We start from the raw sequence: 24,687 nt of genomic DNA on the forward strand, positions 1-24,687 counted from the left end.
TTCTATTAGATAGAATATACAATGGGCTAATATACTGTGCTTCCCCGGGGCGACTAAGGGCTTTTTAGAAGTGGGAGCGTCACGCTGCAGTGTTATGACGTCAGCACAATCGGGCCAGACTCATCCAGGCTAATTACCACACTCGCACAGAATACGTACGTTTGAAGTAGGGGCCTAGTGCGGCTATATTTCGCATAGGTTAGTGTCGAGGACCAGAGCCCATCCCCCAACAGCAAGGCAGCAACACCACGGTACCCCGCTCTACGCTTAATGTGGACTTTTGCAACATTAGGAGAATCCACTCTTATTTAAACGCCGTCCACCACCACCTTGAGTCGGCGCAGCCGGCCTTGTGTTTCCTTACGAAGACACAGATATCTCGACCTAGTGATACGTCATATTTTACGTACCCCGGGTACAAAATTGAGCATAACTTTTTGCCTCATACCGGAGTATGTATGTACGTTAGGAAGAGTTCATACCGAAAATTGTTCGGCGAGTTCTGTTTTCGTTGGATGTCAGGAAGTCGAGCGTGCCGGATGGCATTTCTCCAATCGTGCTTAGAACGTGTGCCCCTGAGTTGACGCCGGTGGTATCGCGTTTATTCTGGCACTCATATTGTGAAGTCATGATCTCCTATGGTGTACCATAGGGTAGTGTGCAAGGTCCTCCTCTAATTTCGACATATATGAACGATCTACGTAAACTCCAATTTTCAGATACGAAAATTGTAACATATGCTGATGACACTGTTTTGTTGATCTGTGGGGAAAATTGGGATGTGGCTCGTGTAAAAGATGAGTCAGTCATGCGCGTTGTTATGTGCTGGCTATCTACAAACCTCCTAACACTTAATCTGGGAATAACAAAGTTTTATCACTTTTGCACCTCTGTTGTCCTCGCAACCAAACTCTTCCTTCGTATTACAGGCTTATAATTGTGTTTCTTCTGCACTTGATACATATTGCTGTTATTTTATTACGCGTGTCCACTTCAATATATACCTTGGTGTCCTTGTTGACTCCCAATTATCCTGGAAGCACCACGTTGAAGCAGTGATCTTTCGTACAAGGAAACTCATCTTTTTTTTTTTAATTGAGGTCTAGTGTAATAGATGGTCTAAGAACGGTATACTTTGCTTTAGCCCAATATGACTTATCATATTATATTGTTGCATGGGGTGCAGCTATAAACCTTGATGCTGCGCCTTGCAAGAACGCAAAGAGCAGTTCTTAGGGTCATAGCCAATAAGCCTATTAGATTCCGTACGGTTGACTTGTACGCTCTTTTGAAAGTATATTAAATAAGAAAACTTTTTGTAAATCGTACTGTTTTACATAAGCACTGTCAAATCTCTTATGATCCTGCTTTTCACATAGGAAAAAGGAGAACTGACAAAGTCTTCAAGACGGATCAATCAAGATTATATATAGTACGCCATCATTTTTAGCACTCACCCAGGCTTAATTTTAGTATTCTTGTATTGTATTCCATTTATTATTGTAAGCATAAGAGTCTGGGCGCTGATAACTGCGACTAATGCGGCTGTTAACGTAAAAATATAAATTATGTATGCTTGTTACCTTAAATAAAAGATTTATTATTATTCAAAAGGCGTAGTCCCTCACCCATAGAAGTCAGACCTTGTCCATCCGATTGAAAAAAAGGAGACAGTTCGGATCCGGTAAACTACAGGCCTATAGCAATTATCTCCCTGCTCTCCAAAATCATGGAGAGCATAATTGACAGATCTTGGTATACCTAGAAGATCAATCACTAATTGATCATCGGCCGACATTTCAGCTTTCGCCATGGTCGGCAGGCAATCTTCTAGTATACCTAACAGTGGCGTCTTTACGACATTTTCTTAGGGGGGGTAATAACTTCAAGAAGTCGCCTTGTAACTGTAAGAGAGGGTTAAAGGAAAAAAAATTAAAACAAACACTTTTTTAATAACACTTTATTATTTGTAATTTTAAATCTCTATGTAAAATAAAAACACTTTACATGAATAAACTTTAGGGTTTTAAGGAACATAATGGTTATTAAAAATTATTAATAATAAAGTAACATAAACGTATTTTTTTTTGTAATTTAATAAAATACAACATAATACCTAAGAATGATACATAATATCACAAATATAAAATAATTATTTCAACAGATAAAATCTAATTTTCTTTTTTTGTTCAGTAGCAAACTTATGTATGTATAAAAGAGCTAAACTTGAAATTCTTTCTTGGCCCATTGTTGCTCTCAGCCAATTTTTTATTATTTTAAGTGTTGAGAAGCTACGTTCTGAAGACGCAACACTTACAGGCATTGTAGTAACTATGTGGAGCGCTAGTTTGATGTGCGGAAAAATATCTGCATCGCATTTTGCATAAGTGCTTATAACATTGTCTGGCAAATCTTTTTTCAACAAATCTCTCTTTAGATTTTGTTTTCTCTTTAAGATTCATCTATTCCATTGTTTTTGTCAAACTTCAAATATTATTTGAGACCCGATTTTCGTTTTTGTTTCCTGATTTCTTGAGGGGGGGGGGGGGTAGTTACCCCTATTAACCCCCCCCCCCCCCCCCCCGTAAATACGCCCTTGATACCTAACACATAGTTGGGTGGCGGCTATCTAAAGCAAGGGGGAAGGCCTGGCAGCACTGGTGATGCCGCATACACTGTCCATGTAGGTCTCTCTCGGGAAATCCTCGACCAGTGCCGGGAGAAACTTGTGTCTTCTATCGGGTCCTCTTTTGAGAACGTAGCGGAATGTGGTAAATTTAACCTAGTCCAATTTGACCCCCAGAAGCGTCAAGTTTGCGCGTTTACCACTAAAAAAAACCCCATTTGTCGTATCACCGCTCTTCTACAACACTTTCCTTAAAGACTCGCCTTGTATCAGAATACTGGGACTCGAAAACTCGAGCGATTGCCAATTCTGTGGCTATATGTAGGGTAAAGCCAAATTGGCTTCGAAGAAGCTGAGCGTAATTAATAGATCACGGCAATACTTCAAGCCGGCCCACACTATCATCTACAAAACGCAGGTCTGGCCACACATGGAGTATTGCGGTCATCTCTAGTCTGGCGCACCCCAGTATCAGCTCGATCCATTTGACCGCGTGCAACGCAGAACATCACACAACATAAATGTTATTTGCAATATAAATTGCTTTTTCTTTGTTTCAGTATATATGTGCCATTTTATTAGATGACGATTTGCTATCTTGTAGGTACGAGTAGTACACCCTGTAGCAATTTTGGGAATTCTAATTTAAAAAAAACGCGACAAATAGCTTATTATTTCTCTCTTAGTGTCAACCTGACACTGCTTAAAGAATTCTGAAGAGACGAAACATTTAGAAGTCTGAAGGTGCAAGGTCAGGGGTATATGGCGGATACATTACCACCTCCTAGTTACATATATATCCTAATTTTTTCTGAGTGGTCAAAGATGTGTGTGGCCCAGTGTTATCGTGTTGAAAGAACACACCCTTCCTTTTGATCAATTCCGGCCACATTCTCTTAACCTCTTTCTTTTATCTCATCAGTTGTGGGCAGTAGAAATACGAATCGATGGGTCTGTCGGGCGGTTAAAGCTCTTAATGAAAAATGTCCTACCAATCGCACCATACACCAAGTATCACATTATTGCGATCTAACCCGGGAAGCTCCACCGACCTTTGACCACTACCAATTTTTCTAAATACATCTCAATAAAGAATCACAAATGAGTACACTGTTCATTAGGTTTTCTTCAGTGAGCTCGTGTGACACACAAATAAAAATATTTCGGTGAAAAGCCGAAGCATTTTTGTGTACCTACAATTTTTCAAACGGGACAAAAGTATTATGTGGTCAATTCCCAGTTCGGTTCCAAAGCTGTCTTTTAGTTTCGTTCGTTACATGTGGACCCGCATACTACAAACCTTAGCTGTTAATCGAGTTATCGATCTTGTAGTAACATCCAGTAGGAACAGAAGATTAATACTGGCTTATATATGCATTTTTTTTAAATAAGGATTGCATATCAAGGACGGTTCTGTATCTGAATACAAGTTTTGTGCAATTCCTTATAATATATAAAAATATATTTCATACAAAAATATTACATTGCTTGTTTACAACTATCTTAATACTATGCTATATGAATGCCTCTCAACTATTCCAATTATCTCTTATTCTATACAAACTATTATGGAATGATATCCTCCTGCATTTCAACTGCATTCCTTGAATATTCGCATCATGTAAAGTGTTTGATTGGCTGGAACGGTTACATGAATGAAACGTGAAAAATGTTTCAAGTTGCGAATTTATTTCAAAAAGCGTAGTGGAAGAGACTGATGAGTTTCATGTCAATGCTTTTCAACTATAGTTCAACTTTTCAATGTCCGTTTTGTAAACATAGAATTCGAGACAAATTGAACCTATACTGTACTAAACTACAATATCTCGCATTGTTTGTACTCTAGACTAATTAAATAAATAATAAAATAAACAACCTTTTACCACCACTACACCACAATAAATTTTGACACACTTTTAAACAAATTATCTTGCCCTCAAACTAGGCATAACCTGTACTATGGGGACAAGACAAGGATATATTTAATACCATATACTTACTTAAACATACATAAATACTTATAAACATCTATGATTCGGAAACAAACATTCATATTCATTCGATATAAATTCGAACCCGGGACCGGAGCTAGACTCCGTAGGCAAGGTCACTAACCACTAGGCTATAGGAGTCGTTAAAGTTGAGCCATAAATATAGATTTAGAAGAATTTCCACGATTTATTTTTAATAATATAATCAGTTATAAGTTGAGAATAAAGTCTATTTTATGTATTGAGTGGCTTGTTTTGTCTGCAAATACCATAGATTCAGCAAAAAAAAAATTTGACGATGACTTAAAAACATTTACATTTGTATATTTGAAGAGCAATCAGTTTAACAGTAAAGTTCAACTTTGCGAAGTGGTGGTAAATGGTAAGGCCCTAAATACTTAGTTAAGTAAAATAGTGGTATGGAATATCTTGGACAGTTTTGCAGAAGTCTTGATATTTCAAGACTTCAGCATCAAGCAGCGTGTGTCTAAATTATGTATAGAATTACGCAAATTCATTTACTTTAGACATATTACAAGGTGAACCAGCTATTACCATGAAATGAATCCCATTTAGGCCTATATAATGAATCGTAAATTAATATTAGATTGCCTTCGAGTTGAACTGTTTCATATTAAAGGTTTCAATTTGTAATTGATGAATAAAGTGATTTGGGCAAAGTTACGTTATATTAATTGTAAAATTTAATATCAAAATATTGTCGGTATTTAATATGTCCTTTTTATATGGTCCAATTTTGCGAAAAAATATTTCTGGTTACACCAATCAGTTCTTTTCTGGGATTGTCACAAACTTTCAGAGCATTTAGAGGATCATCACTGTTGGTGGCCTACCTAAGTTCATTCAAGGATTACAACTTGCATTTGGGGCTGATTGTGAATTTCTGCTTATGCAATTGTATGTGCCCTGTTATTTGGAAGTTATCTTTGTTAAGTCGTAGGCGGAAGAGCCGACGCCTTACTCTTGGCGATAGTGCAAGTTAAAGTGTCCAGCGCAGCTTGTAAATTTACCAATGGGTTATGAAATTATTGTTGATTATGAAGTTTATTGCTCGGGAGCTTAACTATAATTTCATTTGACGAATTCATATGATTAGCTGAGTTGCTCAAGGATGTGACGTGGCAGCAAGGATGTCATTTTTATCATTATTCATTATTATAATATTTTTATTATTATATCATTTGTAACTGGCTGGGCTGGGCTGTAACGGGCTCTGAGTGCTAAGTATAGTATAAGATCAGTTGAAAAAAGGTAAGAAATGAGATGAGAGGATTTTTTTTTATTCACAAAGGTCCAATCTGTAGGCTTATGAAAGTATATTTGTATTTTTTTTTAAATTTACTTTGAACTATCTTGATAGATAATAGATTGTCACTTCTTTTTTTGCTGTTATGGCTTAGCAGCTAAATGTCAGAAACAGGTCTCGATAATTATTATGAAAAACATACCTGAAAAGACCTTTTGTTTCTAAAACTTTTACACCGCCAATTTAGTTTAAATTAAGAGTATCCTAGGAAGCGCGATATCGAAGCGAAGCGTACTCAGTAGCCGGTACGCACACGAAAACCCAAACTGTACAAAAATATACGCTTTATACTATAATTTAGCTAAAGCACACACGCTTTTTTACACACTTGATACATTTTAATAAAAATAAGCTTTGAATAAAAATAAAAATTTGTTGCTGATAATAACTCTCCCTTCTCCCCCTACTTAATGTTAAAGTGATAAAATATACTTTCAGAACACTTCAACTGTAAGGCAGTCTGAATAACATAAAAAGTTTGCTTAAACTTTATTATTAATTTATTCTTGATATCTTTTTAATTATATTTTAATCTCTATTTATTTTGCCCTATAATATATGTAAATAAACAATAATTATTAATCCCTTCACATATAAATTTAGACGAACAAGACTAATATAAATGTCTGGCCATAGTAACAAAGTTTTCACTGTTGTATTTATGGAAAGCTTCGGGTAATACTAAGTGTTTGATATGGTAAGCAGATGGGATTTTAACTGACATGAATTTGCTAGAAACTGCCAAAATCATAAGATTAACTAACACGAGTTATAAACAAGATAATACTACTCGGTTAAGTCGAGAAATTAAGTCTCTTATTGGGCGATGCAAATGCTTTTACAACATGATCCCAGAAAATGTACAAAACAAATGTTTAACGAAATTTAAAAGAATTGTCAATAAACGTTTATGTGGTAATAAAGTCAATGACGTTCTATACATATAGACAATGCACCTCATACAAAATCAAAGCCGAAATATGGCACATGCCACAAATGACACCATAATAACCTTGGACTGCTATGTCTATACATTTCTGCGTTGTTTAAAATATTATTGGCCAATAGGCATCAATGTAAACATTACTTCAGTTTCAGCTGCGTATTTTGAATTTAGAACCCGATTTGGACAGTGACATCAGTGGAGTAGCAGTTAGGTATTTTTTAAACTCAGACGAAAAAGAGGATGGCGGGAGGATACCGATTCAAAAATAACAATAATCGTTACTAGAATTACATTTATTAATGAGATTGTTTAAATATACTCAATTATTTTTATATTTCTTTGTGTATATCATATCTATTGTTTTGGAATAGGGTTTTTGCAATTGGTTGTTTTTTGTTATTTTTTTTTTATTCGTAGATTTTTAGTGACTTTGAACTACACTGACCAATAAATTAACCTACTAAATTTTTCAATGCAGCAATGAACGTAAGCGCATTGCAATATTAATACAGACTGTTAGAAATTCGGCCACAGATCGCACCCTTACTGTAAGTCGTTAAGGAGTTCCATTGGTCATCATATTTTACTGCGACAATAATTGACCATAACGACGTTACGCTAGGATATTCAAATATCCAGATAGCATAGAAAAGATTCGGCCTAGTATCGTTGATCCTAAGAATTGAAGAGTTCCGTTACTTTGTCATGGATCCCAATAAGCAGAACCTAACCAAATTACCTTTGAAATATATCCTTTCGAGTAAAAAAAGAATTTTAAGAATCGGTTCATCTAGATTCTAGTCGATAGCTCTGAGGGAACAAACATAAAAAAACATACCGATGAATTGTGAACCTCCTCCTTTTTTGAAGTCGGTTAAAAAGGGCGACTCTATGGTTTTGTAAGCAATTTTTATAGCATACTTAGGCTTGTTGATTGACACACAGTTGATGCACGACTAAGGAGAAAAGTGTGCTTAAATTGTCTTTAAGCATACTTTTGCCGTTCCGTTTTCAGACTGCGAATGATATGTCAATTTGTATAGAACGTCATTGGGTAAAGTTTATAACATATATTATTTTCTTGATGATACCACAGACTGGGAATGGATCAAACACCCCCAGGCTATTGCATTATAAATGTTTATTGTACGATATTACATTGTAATCCATGTTTTAAAAAGCAATAAGTGATTTTGAATCCTTTATTTTAAAACAAATATTTGATATTGGCAAAGCTTATATTATCACAGAAAACGTAAGTAAAATTCCGTGATTTTTTTATAATGTATAGAATTATTCACACAAATATAATTTAACTTGCTACAGGTATATGTGGTCATTAAAAATAGTATATCGGTTGTAGTAAATTTTTTGTTAAGCGTCTAGATTTATTAAATGGTGTGTATGGGCGATACGTATTTTCGTCGCCGGCTCTTGTCCTAAATGATCATAATTTCATGATGATGATGATGGTTATCAAATGTCATGTTTATGTCTCAGCTGGTTTCTCTCCTATAACACAAAACGGGACATATATATGTCAGTTACGATTTATGTACTTTTATAATATGTGTGTGCTATGGAGATATGAGTTTTAAATGTATGGTTATGAGAATTGCATATTACATTAGATAACTTTGTACATCTGGTTCTCGCTACTACATTGACGTGGACAATGGTATACTTTCTCGTGGGAAATCATAGCTTATATATCTCGGGAATAGTATTGCGTTGTAACGATAAAATAATTTTCCAACCGGTTTCAGTATTTCTACGTATACAAGAAACTCACAAATTTCTTACAATTTTTAGGTCATGTGTGTGTTATTGTGTTGATTATGTGTGTGCAATCAAAGGGATTATTACTATTGCATCCATCTAAATCATTCCTACAGCTTTTTCCTTTCCCCTGATAAAATAACGATTCTCCAATACAACAGAAAAAGTTGTGTTGTTTTCTTTAAACATAGGTTTGGTTAGCACATAGCCTTAGGGCTTCTAGTGTTTTTATCAATAAATAGCGAATGATGTTGTTAATATAAATAGAATTGTGTTGTATTGTTTTCACACACATTTTATTGAAAATTCCATTCAGTATACGTAAGAAATAGATATTCAAAGACATTTTGTTAAGGCGAGGTATTACCCATAATGTTGTAATCATAAATTTTGCCCGGCGGCCATCTTGGATTTATCTAACTTCCCTAAAGTATATACATACAAAAATCCCGCGTGGCATAATATTTAAAATAATATTACGTACATTTAATTTTAGTACTTTCCGACTTCCATTTACGTATATATTTTAACAAATACGCTGTCGCATCATCATCATTTTTTTACTATGATTCCCGATTTGTACTTGTTTGCTAAAATCTTACGTAATGTGAGCCCGAGAGAAACGAACACAGTACCATCCTTGACAGTGGTCACGGCCGTACTGCTGGAAATTGGAATGAGCGAGCATGCAACCAAGGCGTCGCGTTTGGTTTATTACGAAATAAATTAATATAAAATAATTCACGTCAAAGCGAATTGATAAAACCCACGTGGAATATTTATAAATACTAATAAACTATCGAATAAAATAAGTTTTGTATTTATTCGATAGTTTATTAGTATTTATTATTATTTATCAGTTATTAGTATTATTATTTATATTATTAGCTATCATAGTTTTATGATAATATAAAACAATTCATATGAAAAGCCTATTTTTGCAAAAAATAAATCGATAGAGATTTTTTTCCGTAATCGTGTTTTCGAAACAGCAATAATTTAGATAAAGAAATGAAGATAAACATGTCAAAAAATTGGAACCGTAGTATTTGTAGAAATATTTTGAGTAGATTTTCAAAAATGTTGCTTTTTAGGACTATAGCGCCTTAAATAAATATTTATAAGAAAAAAAAATATAAGTATTGATTTTTATGTGAATATTTAGATGTTTTTTAAGACTGTTCATTTTATATTTTTGGTTACGCGTTAATTTTTCACAACACTGTAAAAAATGTTTGTTATTTAAATCAATTCGAAATGAAGCACGTATGTTTATCATCTTGAAATATGAGGTTAGATGCTTAATTAAGGGTTTATTCATGTAGCTAGTAACAAACAAAACGTTAGGCAAACTTCAGGAATGATTCATATTGCACTATTAGGGAACACTGTAAATTATAAACAATTTTCTTTCTCGATAAATTATATTGCCACTACAGTATCTAATAAAAAGCTTTCAAGTGTAAGTTAAGTTTAAACCAAAAAATATTAAAGATTAGGTAATAACAGTTAGTAATAACTCAACGTATATGAAGGAGTACTTAGAAACATTGATTTCATAATTTTGAAATAGTACTTACATTAATAAACATTATTATCAGAATATATGCTTCATTGCATGAAAATAAGAATATCTCATTCGACTTGTTTTAAGTATGTATAGAAAGATTAATTATATTTGGTAATTCCGGCCATTTTCATTTATGTGTCGACGTGTTCGAATAGAAAGGTTCTCTTGAAAGTAAAACTGCATTTAAATAGTTACATACCTACAAAGTTATATTATATTTTCAAGATAAGGTAATTGGTTTTGTAAGTGTTTGGTGTTATATTATTTTTAATACGGTCTCGTCTAAGACCTATAACAAAAGGACTCTAAAGCCTATAACAAAAGCCCTCTAAACTTCTCAAGCAGTTCTATAGTTCTATTTGAAGGATACTTTCGATGTGGGAAAATTAAATACAAGCAACGCAAGCTAGGTGTATAAGTCACAGATTTGAATATGTTAAATCACATAACTTATTCATTTATTTAAATATTTTATATTTTTTTCGCTTGCCAAGCCAAGTTCAAGCTTATCGATAGAACTGGCTGGTAGCACCTGTGTAATATTACTCGAACCATTTGTAGCCACTTTTGACTCCTTTACAACTCAAAAACTATTTCATATCAGCATCATCATCAGCCGGATGATGATGATATGAAATAGTACAGAACTGCTGGACAAAGGCCTCCCCCAACGATTTCCACGACGATCGTCCCTGCGCTGCCCTCATCCAACGTATTCCGGTGATCTTGACCAGATCATCGGTCCATCTTGTGGGGGGCCTGCCAACAATGCGTCTTCCGTCACGTGTTCGCCATTCGAGCCATCTGGCCGTTGGGGCAGTAATGTCCGTCGAACTATCTGCCCTGCCCACTGCTAATTCAGTTTCGCAATCATTTGGTCTATGTCGGTAACTTTAGTACTCCTACGGATCTCCTCATTTCTGATTCGATCGGGAAACTCCGAGCATTACCCTCTGAGCGACCATGAGCTTTGTCATAAGGCTCATAGTTAGCCTTTATTTGCCTGACATACAGATCAAAACTAGATCCAGATGACCTACAAAATTAAATATTTCTTCGGTCAGGTGGACAATAGGCAAACAATGGAATTTATCAGAAACAACAATTTTTGTTATTAATTTATTATAATTTTCAATTAATTAATTCTATGAAGTGCACTTACTTATAGTGCCTGTTATTTAAAAATTAGTAACCAAAACTGATGTCAGCCGGACTTTATCTACATTTTAATGTCGCCACGTGAATATATTATAACGAGTGGAATACCACCCTTATTTTTTTAACTATATCCAAACGTATCAGTACTAATAACTGATAACAAAGAGTATAGATGACTTTCGTATTTATTACGTTTTTAACCGGGATTTAGTGTTCATAATTATTGCAATATTAAGCGCACACTAATAGTGTAAAATTCATTAAATAATTAAATAATGGGAATCTCGGACCACTGCGGAATGGTGCGGTGGCCGTGGAGCAGCCAAGTGCTAAATGTTTCAAGATGTGACATACTTTTTTACGTTTTAGCATCCAACCTTCATAATTCAATCCCAGGCTATTTATTACCCGGCAGATAATTATGATATTCGCTGCTAGATCGATATTTTAATTTTAAATGGCGCTTAACTGCTAGATACACTTTGAAACGCAGATAATGATGCCTTTATTCATCAGATAAGAAGCAAGAAGCCTATTCTTAATTGCTTTACTTGTATATTGTTAAACAGCCCCAATTTTTTTATGATCGTATACCTAAGATATAATTTAATAAAAACAATAAGTAATTTATATAATATCTATTATAAATACAGGTCGAATGACCATATCAATCGCGCAATACGGCGTGTAGCCTTGATCGTTCGTCTCTTCCGAAATTACAGTACAGTTGTAAGTGCACCTAAACCAGTTGTTACTTAAAAAGATTTTTATGGACCGTCAAATTCAGCCTGAAAGTGAAATTCCGTTTCAATTCTGCAGTGTGAAGTTGTTAATTTAACACTCTCCAAAGATACAGAACCGTGGGGTTTTTACTTTGTACTTCTAAAGTCATGATCAAAGGGTTGCTATTTTGTTTGATCATTTTACCTGCACATGACAATATGACAGCGAAATTCATCGCTACTATAGCTTTGGTCTAGTTTGTGTACAGTCTTAATATTTTAAACCTATTTTTTTTTGAAAAAGGGGGACATGTACAACGCATCTAAGATTTTGATCGGGGATGTAAGTTATCATCATGCAAAATTTCAATTTAATCAGTGCTGTAGTCCAGAGATTAGCTCTTACAAACAGACTAACAGATAGCGATATAAGAAATTCCAAAAAAATAGGGACCTGTTCTATGTCTCTTCTTACATCCCCCTGACTCGGTTCTGATCATTTTTTTCTTTCTACAGAAATTTGATATAACAAAACAACGTTTGCCGGGTCCGATTTACACCATACAACATACACCATTTGTCAATGTTTCTATGGCAAAAGAGAGAAAACGAGCGCGCCTGCAATGATAATAAGTAATGGATAGAAAAATAGAAGCATCGCGAGCCATAGAGGAACCACGCGATTTTTTTTACTGTAGGAGATTGTTCTTTGATTCACCAATCCAAATACAGAGGATAATATTTTTGTTTGTGGCAATTTGTGTAATGTTTAGATTTAGTGACGGTAATAATATCGATCAGTAGCCCAGTAATTCAGTCGGGGGTCTTCCAATCACTCCCCATTCTCTATAATATTTTTTGACGTTGTTTCTTGTGTGTTTTCTTCCTTTATTACGGGGAGTGTTCTGAAGAGCTGCTGATCTGATTCCTGCCGCCGAATTCTACCTTTGCACGACCTTGTTCTTTGTTTCCGAGTCGATACGACATGCGTAAATTAAAGAAAAAACGTACATCTTTTGAAATCCGGAAACGCTCCTCTGATTCCTCTGGTGCTGTAAGAGAATGTGGGCGGCGATGATGACTTAACCAAAAATCATCTAAAACGAAGAAGAGTAAAAAAATTCATTCAATTGCATAAATGTAGCTGAAAAAACTTATCTCTCCTACTACTCCTACATCTTACCTCTTGGAAAAGTCCTTTATAGCACGAGCTGGTGTATGTGTTACATCAAAGGCGATGGCTGCTCTCGACGCCTGAGTATTCTTGAAGAATAGGACTTGTCTGTTCTTTGGCTGCGAGTAGACTGCGATGATCATTCGCGAATCTACGCATGCTTTTATAGGTTCCATAGCAATATAAATAGCATAAGCAATATGAATCAATTCTGCCTATGTGCTTCGACTTGGTCTCTATATATATATATATATATATATATATATATAGAATATATAGAATATATAGAATTGATTTATATTGCATTCCCCCGACAATGCTGCGGACATGTACTCCTCCGGTCCTGACCCGTTTTCCAGCTTTCCTACTCATCATGCGAAGACTCAAAATTATGGTAGGGAGCACAAAAGCTGCCGTAGCTGGAGTAATTTTGAAGAGTAGGCCTAACGAGCGCATAGATTGCCTGATGTTAAGTGATCATCTCCGCCCAAATTTGCAACACTTTTGGAATTGTTATTTGGAAGAAAAGGCCAATTTGTCCGAATTTCACCTCTAGCATTACCTCAAAATGCGAAATTCCACCCGCATCATGTTGACGTCTTGCATTGTACAACCGTTCGTATTGCGACAACTTCTTGTCTCGCACAGCCAAAATTACAAATAACTTTAAATAACTGGCTTGAGTTTTCCTGAACCGTTATGACTTATGAACCTTAAAGCTTAGAGCATAATTCTTTAACCTTAACACCTCTGGTGTTGCGGTTGTCCTTGGGCAGTTCTGTAACGCATCATTGTTGTTCATGCATGTAATCACCACTTCCCATCACTTGAGCCTCTGGCCACCTTTTCTCGGCTCCACCTTTGGCTCTTTTTATAAAACAGCATAAACACGCCCACATTTATCATATTTAATTTACTCTTATGTATTCATTAAGACTAAGGAAGAGCGGAGCCTCCTGGCACAAACACTCATGTTATGCTTTAAGGGAGGGTTTTGCCACAAGTGTTAAGAATAATATGTACAAACCTATAAAATGTTATTTTTAAAAATTATGTTCAGTTTCTACGAAGCCAGGCTTAAAACACTTAGTTCGAATTTATCGTATGTTATTGATCTATGCTTGTAGATTATAGAAAGCCACTGTTTTAATTACCACAAAGAAATAGGGTTAATCATTTTACCAATGCATGCGTAGCAATTAAACAAATGCGTGCTATACGAGTATAACATTAAGATGGAGATACAAAAAGTGAAGAGGAATTTATTCACTCACTTATTAAAGGAATCTGTATTAAAATTTAAAGGAATAGTGAGAAATAATAGTATTTTATATACATTTCTCTAACAGAGGTGCCTTGATAAATAGCTTTTTAATGTAATATTGTGTCAGATATTTTATTAATTCCTTAGGGTATTAAACATCTATTTCTTGTTGTGTTTGTAAATAAAATAAAATAATTATTATTATATTTGTTACAGCTAAAAGAAGAAAAGTTAAAACAAGGAGAACAAAGAATAACCAAAACATCGAAGATGACACAGACAACAAAAAAGAACCGATAAGATCAGGTCAGCCTGAGACTCAAAGCCAAAGCACGTCGGCTCAATATGACAGAAGTGACCCATTGGCGAAAATAACTACCACACCTAAACCAGCAATTGGAGACTATATGGAAGTTGTCTCAAGACCTACTAGACTTACAGCTGATGGAGAAATAGAACTACCGAAACTCCGGCTGAGAATTCCTCCACAGTATAGTCAGCAGAATCTTCAACTACCACAACCAGAGGAGGTCCGACGACTAAGCCAGCAAAGTGAGGGTCAGTTGCGAGTCATACCCAATACAGCAGTTAGAACACAATCAGAACCTAGGCTGCCAATGACAGACAGAGAGCCACGAGAACCATGGACACTTCCACAACCAGATAACTTAAAAGTGCAACAAAGGGAGCCTCGAAAGTTACCTGAGCCACGAAAGTTACCTCCACCTCAGCCGAGTACATCACGTGATAATACAATGAGATTTCAGCCGAGTACATCTAGAGATACTACTATGGGAGCCCAGCTGAGTACATCAGAAGAAAATAATAATATGCGAGCTAAGCCAAGTACATCAAAAGATACTACTATGAGAGCTATACCGAGTACATCAAGTGATATGCGAGCTCAAGCGAGTACATCAAGAGGCATAACCTTGGGAAATCAAGCTCAAACAAGTACATCAAGAGACATAACTTTGGCAAATCAACCGAGTACATCAAGTGATAATACTATAAAAGATCAGCCAAGTACATTAAGAGATACTACTATGAGAGCAATACCGTGTACATCAAGAGATATGCGAGCTCAGGCGAGTACATCAAGAGACATTACTTTGGCAAATCAACCGAGTACATCAAGTGATAATACTCTAGAAGATCAGCCAAGTACATCAAGAGATACTACTATGAGAGCTATACCGAGTACATCAAGATATATGCGAGCTCAGGCGAGTACATCAAGAGACATTACTTTGGCAAATCAACCGAGTACATCAAGTGATAATACTCTAGAAGATCAGCAAAGTACATCAAGAGATACTACTATGAGAGCTATACCGAGTACATCAAGATATATGCGAGCTCAGGCGAGTACATCAAGTGATAATACTATAGAAGATCAGCCAAGTACATCAAGAGATACTACTATGAGAGCTATACCGAGTACATCAGTAGACAATACTAGGAGAGACCAACCAAGTGTTGCATCATTATTTGAAATGATGCCGCAGCGAAAACGTGCAAGTGGTTCAACACAGCGTCTTCAACAGAGACACTCTCATGGTGCAATCCAAACTTATGGGATGGGTCAGAGGCAAGGTTTTTTTGAACCCCAAGTACCACCTCAATGGGCATCACAGAGATCACTTCCGAACCAGCTTCAACCTGCCTCACAGACACCACAAAGGCAACATAAATTAGGGCCCCAAAAGGCACCTCAACTTTCCAGTCAGAGTAATGCAGAAAAACTAGTACTAGTACAAAATAACGATACTACTAAAACGAAACCTCTAACAAATCCCTACATTATATCAATGTCATATTCCCAAATGCAAATACATTTATTCAGAGAACAGCAAGTTTACCATGAACCCGATATACAAACAATTTTAATCCCACAAATACAAATGTCTGCTTTACAAAATAATAAAACAACGGCAGAAGTTCAAAATCCGAAAGAACAAAGCGTTTTGACTACAATCACAAAAAGTTTTCCATCACCGTCAACATTACTCACAAAGATGAAAAGTACTGCAATGATCCTTGGAATTGTTAATAATAGTAATGATAATCACAGGGAGGGACCCTTGGAATATAATCCAATATTGCAATATTTTGACATTAACGAAGAAGTATGTAATGTTGGGACCGGACTTGTTTGGCGAGTTTACAACGCTATTCGGAAGGTGGATTTAAAGGTAAGTCGCCAAGTTAATAAAATAGTATTAATTTAGTTGCTGTAAGTGTTAGTTACTATCATGTTAGATATTTATTAGTAGACGTCAATGTCAAAAGATCTTCAAGTAAGTCCAGTCGAGTAGAAATAAAAGCAAAATAGGCTATATCAGGGATTCCAGCAGCAATCCTGCTTAGTAACTTGAAACAAATTGACATTTTATTGGTTATAAAGCTACATTTTTAACCTATTAAAAGTTTACAAATAAATATGGACTAAATCTTATATATAAAATTCTCGTGTCACAATGTTAGTTACCTTATTCCTCCGAAACTTCTTTACTGATTTTCACCAAATTTTATATGCATATTCAGTATTCAGGTCTGAGAATCGGCTACTATCTATTTTTCATACCTCTAAGTGATTAGGGTTGATCACCCTTTACATTTTCTTTTAATTTTTGGATTTTTTTATTATGATTCAACATTAAAAAATACATACAACTTCAAATTTTCACCGGTCTACGATCAACACCTATTTTTGTATCGCGATTTTTTCTTATTCTGTTCCATCCACCAAACCGATATAGGGTTGCAAGATGGCAGTCGAATAAAATAATTGTATTACGATATATTTGGTAGGTCTGAGAATCGTTTGCCTTAAAATTTTAATAATGATTTTTTTAAATATGTTATATGGCAAACGTATTGCTGGGTCAGTTAGTATAGATGTAATAATTATATCGATATATAGTTAAAGTTATAATTAGGTAATAGTTGACCACATTAAGGTTTAATTTTGAGAGTTATCTATAAAAGCAGCTTCAAGTAAATTCAATATGCATAATTAGAACACACGCGAACAATCCGCTTCTTTCAAAACTTCCATCATTTGGCCTTCCCGAAAGTTAATGCAAGTGGACCTCCAGCTTCCTCACTGAGTGCAGCATACAGGTCGTTGTCGATGGTTATTGCTTGAGCCCAAAGCCCGTGAACGCTGGAGTGCCCCAAGTGTGCAATCTCCTACTCTTTTTCTTCTGCATGTCAATAATATGTTGGACACCAACAACATACATTGTGTGTTAGATTAGAAACTTGTGTTCTATCGAGTCTTTTCTTGAGAACGTCGCGGAATGGGGTAAATTGAACCTTGTCCGTTTTAACTCCCAGAAAACTCAATTTTGCACTTTTGGCACTAAAAAGTCCCCATTTTTAGAGGGCAAAGCCAAATTGGCTTCGAAGAAGCTGGCCGTTACAAATAGAGCACTGCAATACTTCAAGCCGGTCTCAAATTGTGCCGCTCTACAAAGCGCAGGTCCGGCCACAACTATGGAGTATTACTCTCATCTCTCGTTTCGTGTTCCTCAGTATCAGCTTGATCTATTTGACCACGTGTAACGCAGAGAAGGTCGAATTTCCGGGGAACCACTGCTCTCTGAACGGTGACACTGTGAGTTGCGAAGAGACGTTGCTTTGTTGTACGTTTTCTACCGCATTTATCACGGGTAGTGTTCCGAAGAGCTGTTGCACCTGATTCTTGCCGCCGAATTCCACCTTCAAACGACACGTCACAATCACCTTCTTTTATCAGCGTGTTGCGAACAGCTTTTTGACCTGATTCCTGCTACAGTATTCAACCTTCGTCATGGTCATGGATTTGTGGCGGTTGTGCGGTGTTTCCGAGACAACACGACATGGGTACCTTCAAAAAAAATTACACAAAAATTACATAGTACACATTCCTTATATGCTGGCAACGCTCCTGTGATTCCCCTGGTGTTGCAAGAGAATATTGGCGGCGGTGATCATTTAACACCAGATGACATGATGATATAATTATTTAATATAATTCTAGTTACGATTATTGTAATTTTTGAATCGGGAATATTAGTGAATTTGAAATACACTAACTAACAATATTTCTAAATATGTGTAGATATACAAAATTTCTCAATGCAGCAATTAACGTAAGCGCTTTGCAATTTGATTACAGACTGTTAGAAATTCTACCACAGATCGCACCCAAGTAGTTAAGGAGTTCCATTGATCATCATATTTGAATACGACAATCACTTGACCATAATGACGTTACGGTACGTGACTCATATTTGAGTGAAGTGAATGCTAGTAGCTTAAAAAAGATTCGGCCGAGTATCGTTAATTTGCTCCTAAGAATTGAAGAGTTCCATTACTTTGTCATGGATAACGTAATCAGAACCTAACCAAACTGGCACCAACCTAGCTTGAAGTATATCCTTTCCAATAAAAAAAGGTCGGCGTGATATTGAGTTATTCGTTAATTTGTCGTTCACATACGTATAGCAAATTTAAGACTTTTATGGTTTTCTCATGGATGTCACTGTCAGATCTGGACCAAATTACAATGGCACCACACGGGGAGCACCAGTTTCAAATATAAAAAGAATTATCAAAATCGGTTGAACCATTCGAAAGTTTTGTGGTAACAAACATAAAAAAACACCGCCGAATTGATTACCACCTCCTTTTTTGAAGTCGATTAAAAATATGGCTAAAGTACACTATATAAGTTGCAATAGTATTTATTATGAAACTAATCATGACGACAATTTTCTCCCCTTAGAACAGCTAATTTAATTCTTTAGCTTAGAAGGTAATTTGAATTTAAAAAAAAAATGCCTTGATATTGTCTCGAAAGGCCATATCGCGATAAAACTCTTGAATCTTGACATAGAGACCACGCTTCATTTTCATTGTGTCAATTTTCATAAATATAAATTTAGTGGATGTGTTATTGTGACCAACTGCTATGAAACGTGCGAAGTTATGAAACCCACGCGTCCATCGATCACAAAAAAAAATAGTCCTGCTTACATTTTTCAACGGGTATAGGAAATTTTGCTTACCATGTCAAATAAAATTCTACTGTTTTGATGCGTTCGGGAAACTAAGCTTTTTGATAAAACAACAACTAACAAGGAAATAAGAGAGAACATACAGAGGAACAGTTTATAAAAAAAGGCATCTAAATTGATTAAATAAAATAAAGAGTTACATTACTGGAGATGTATGTTAGGTAATATCGAAGCTTTATGGGCTTTATATTAAAAATTCACTGAATAGCAACATTGAACAAGCACAGAACAGAAAAAAGTAGGTGTTAAGTCATTAAGGGCGGGTTCAACCAAACACGATGTTACACGAGAATATTTATACAGGTATAATATTACTCTTTTCATTTATCCCTTGGATATTTACCGTTCTCCTATGGTTTAAAAGTCAATGATGAACGAAGAGTGAACGATGTATAAGCCGCCAAAAATCCATGTTCTATTGTTTCTTCTAGCAACAACGAAGCAACGAAATGCTATAGCAATTAAATTTTGTACGATAAGAGAGTTAATTAATCCCTTTAGATGATTTAATATTAACATGGTTAATGTTTTTTTTGGGTATCAGTTTATATCAATTATTATAACTCTTATCAAACTAAGCGATACAATCGCAGTTACCGTTGTCCGTGTCTTTTCGCTCTAAACTATTTGAGTTATTCTCTTGATAAGGTTTTGTTCAAATAAAATACTTTTTAAAGTTTATTGTAATTTTACGTTTGGACGTTTTGGTTAATGGTCTCCGGAATAATAAAAATATAAGGATAAAAGCGATGATTCTGCGTGATAGTAAAAATATAACATTTTAACTATAGTAAATAAATAAATCTAATACAAAAATATGGATAACTATTTGTTTTTTTCTGTTATTTCCATTTATTTCTTGTTTTATTTCCATATACATTGAATGACAACTATAGTTACCACCTAAAACCAATACATCTATGTAATTTAATAATATACATGCATTAGACTACATAGGACATGTATCAGATTTATTTACATTTGAATGACTGGTGGCAGATTTAGCGATATAGCTAAATTATATATTTATTTTGAAAATACAAAGCTGACGAATAAAAAGTAAAGATTAAAAACTTTGTTTTCTCATATTTTGTTCGTAAAATATATATTTATTATTCTATAATATTATGTAATATAGTATCTTATTTACCTCATCCTAGTTTTGATTAAGAATCTTCCCGCAGTAGGATGATTACTTGCAGCAATATGAGATTAAATTCACATTTCAATATGCTCATATTTATATAAGAATACTTTTGAATTTATAATATTTTAACGCAGGAAAAATGTAAAGTTATACTTACTGACCAAATACTTCTTAAAAATATACCTTCTTTCAAATAAACTTTATTCGAATAAGCATAAAATAAGCGCTATTGAATCATCATTAAAAATATCTGTACACAAAGCACAAAGGCGGCGTTGGATTTTTTATTACTCAGCAACCACACTTGCTTATAATCAAGTTTTACAATTAGAGAAAAACCTTAAAATCGAGTCAGTCAATCAAAAACTTGAAAATGAGGTTTATTCACTGGATTATGCCAACAATGGTCACTTAGAACATAGTTCTCCCAAGTTTTAACAACCATTGCATATTCTAACGAGATGATTTGATCGTCAGTAGCGCTTATAAATTACTAAATGTACCATATGTGTATATCACTCACCAGTGGGAGGCTCCTTTGCACAGGGTGCTGGCTAGATTATGGGTACCACAACGGCGCCTATTTCTGCCGTGAAGCATTACTGTGTTTCGGTCTGAAGGGCGTCATAGCTAGTGATATTAGTGGACAAATGAGACTTAACATTTTATCTCTCAAGGTGACGAGCGCAGTTGTAGTGCGGCTCAGAATTTTTCGGTATTTAAGAATCCTGAGCGGCACTGCGTTGTAATGGGCAGGGCGCATCAATTCAGTCCCTTATTGTCATATAAAAAAAATCCGAAAAAGTAGAACTCGTGAGAAGAACATACGAGTGAGTAACTCAATGGCCACACTTTTAAATCAATGAGTAATTTACAATAGCTGTAATAAATTGGTTTGTAAAGTCAGCGTTATTGTCCAGTATTATTATTTATCCGAATATATCATTGATTTTATTTACGCCGCAGTATAATGATATTTTGTCCAGCAATGGATGTCTTCCAGCTGAAATAATTATGATATTTAACTACAAAGTAGTTAACTCCTTAACATGTCAATACTTTCGGTATTGAGCTGTGCCGAGCAGAAATTTTGGTGCGATCTTACCATCAGGTAGACATCTTGTAGATCTCGTATTTTTTTTTCTAATTAAAAATTATAGAAACAGATAGACAAATATATAAATTAGTTCCCAGTTTTAGAACTCTATATTGAATAAATATATGAATATAGTAAAAGACTATTATGATAATATCACACAAAGACACGTCAAAATTTGGTTAAGTAGGTAACTACGATTTGTTATTCCAAAAATGATCGATGTTATATTGAGGTAATTTGAAATAAAAATGTAAGCTTATGTTTTACTCAATCAATAATTCAAAATAGATTAACAGATTTGCACCCTCTAGTAAGTTTGTAGCCAATCTTAATCGAGTCCCTTGAGTACTGCATGTACCTATAACTGTGTGAAGATTCACTTAAACTTAAATACAAGTTTCTATCACGTAAGAAGCCTTCAAAACATTTCTAGTTGAATAATTGATTGTGCACAATTGTGCTATTCAATATTCTGTTACTAATGTTTTAAACAAGGCACAGACTAGACAGACTTGTTACGAAATATTTTTTTTATAGTTACATATTATATTGTAGTAAATTCAGCTTTGCATATTAATAGGGCACAAGATATGCCATGTGTTACCTGTTGCACATACCGTATCGTTCCTTCCTTCGTTTCCTCCTCCTTTTTAAACACCTCACGCTTTTATATTTGTATATATTTTAAGTAGCTTCATTTTGTTATTTGTGTGTGTGTTGAAATAAATGTTTTTCTTTCTTTCAAATACGAAATTATCACATTATGTTGTCACTCATTTATTTGTGCCTCTATTTATCAGCCATTTTCTAAGCTTTATCATTATTTTTGTGCATAGTACAATAATTAGTATTAGGCTGTAAACAATGTTTATAAAGAAGTTCGACAATCAAAGTTCACATTTTTATCATCAATTTTCAAGCATTATTTAATTTAAAACATATTTTCAGTCTTAAATATATTACTTTTTACTTCAGAAAAAGCTTTGAGAATAAGTTACGTGTAGTTGTTCTCTCATGCTTAAAAATAAACTAGCTTTTACTCGCGACTTCGTCCGCGTGGAATAGTTACTTTGAGCAGCATTTTCATCTTTTAGAATACTTTGCAAATAATATACATACAAATTGCTCTTTCTGCTGCTGGTGGCGCTCTTCTATGATTAAGCGGATATCCCTTGTCATTGTGGACAGTCTGCTTAATAGTATTTCCCTACGAACTTTAATATCGTATTTCATCCCCATGGTCAATGTTGCAAAAATGTTCGAACAAATTTTTATAAATTACTACTTATCCAGTGCCTAAATACGAAGTTTATGGTTTTATCTCCGAAAATGACGAATTCTAATACAAACTTCCATCCCCTATTTCAGCGCCTCCATTTATTTTTTCACAATTAAAGGAAGTCTATGTTCTTTTCCAAGGTCTAGTCTATCCTCTGTATAAACAATTTGTTATGTTTTAAAAGTGATAACCTTCTATTTTTTTTATAGAATAGGAGGACAAACGAGCGTACGGGTCACCTGGTGTGAAGTGATCACCGCCGCCCACATTCTCTTGCAACACCAGAGGAATCACAAGAGCGTTGCCGGCCAGGATTAATAACAAATAAAAATTTATGAACGATGCGGGACTCGAACCCACGACCTCCGGCGTTCCGTGCCGGTGCTCTAACCAACTGAGCTAACCGTTCGAGTGACGTATCGTTATAAAATCTTGTATGCTCATTTCAACTCTCAGGTTGTGGCTTCATATACAGGATATCCTTTACAGTTAACCTGCTCAAACCTAATATTTGCATATTAGGAGATATCGCTATATAATTATTCGAACACTTATAACGGCTAGACTGATTTTCATGATTTTTAATTAGTTGGACTTGATTCCGTCCCGAATAGCTAAGTAATATTAAAACATGGAAATATTGTCGAAAAAATAAAATACTTTCTTATAATGATAATCCCTAAATCTACTGAATCGATTTTAAAATTTCTGTTTCCAATAGATATATATATAACGGCGATATATCCTATAAACTATGTAAAATTTTTATTTTTGTCAGCATTAACATGCAGATTTTGCAAGCCACTTATGCCAGCTACCTCCCAGCGATTTTTTGATAGTCACTGAAAATGCAACTAACTCTTAATGGGAACTGCGTGGGAAATAACTCAAATTCAATTCGCCGGTCACTGAACCGCACCATAATATCACGCACTCGGATGGTTAGCGTCATCGTCATAACCATTTAAATATTTGTCCAAGTGATCTAGTGCAGGAGACAAATTTTTATTTGCTTTAAATACCGTTTATCACGTGATTAGATCAGAGGTATCACGCTCGATCTGTGGTGTATGCCGGTGTACGTGTCTTCTCATGATTCCACAAGGCAACCCAACGGTTTTGTGGATACATCAAGGATTTGTGGTTATCACAAGTGTATGACGTTGTCAACTGAGAGGTGCCACGCTGCAGACACTTATTCCGTAGGTTTTCCTCGAAGATCTCGTAGGTTTTGATACGGTCACTTCTTCACCTGAATGTGGTACCCACCGATATGTGTTACCCTGATGTGTAAGCTATATCATTGTAAAGTTTCATTAAAATCCATTGAGTAGTTTTTGCGTGAAGAAGTAATAAACACAAAAACACACTCACAAACTTTCGCATTTATAATATTAGTAGGGATTATTTAAATTGAAATAACATGAAAATATTGTGGGTATTTCTTTTGAACGTACCAATGAAATAATCTGTGCAGAGTTGGAGTGCGTGCCATTGTTGTAAGTCCGAACGAAATAGAAGAGCCTACGATATCAATCA

At 35.0% G+C, this 24,687-nt stretch overlaps 1 protein-coding gene across 1 annotated transcript in view; it reads left to right on the top strand.

Annotated features, from left to right (window-relative positions):
• LOC126978987 (uncharacterized) overlaps positions 1-24,687 on the top strand; it is a 185,115-nt gene that overhangs the window by 40,492 nt on the left and 119,936 nt on the right. Inside the window, exon 2 of the mRNA XM_050828125.1 lies at positions 14,774-16,752. Coding sequence (XP_050684082.1) covers positions 14,774-16,752 — 1,979 coding nt within the window. The remainder of the gene's footprint in view (positions 1-14,773; positions 16,753-24,687) is intronic.

This window comes from Leptidea sinapis, chromosome Z (assembly GCF_905404315.1).
Source record: "Leptidea sinapis chromosome Z, ilLepSina1.1, whole genome shotgun sequence".
In the NCBI taxonomy this organism is placed as follows: Eukaryota; Metazoa; Arthropoda; class Insecta; order Lepidoptera; family Pieridae; genus Leptidea; species Leptidea sinapis.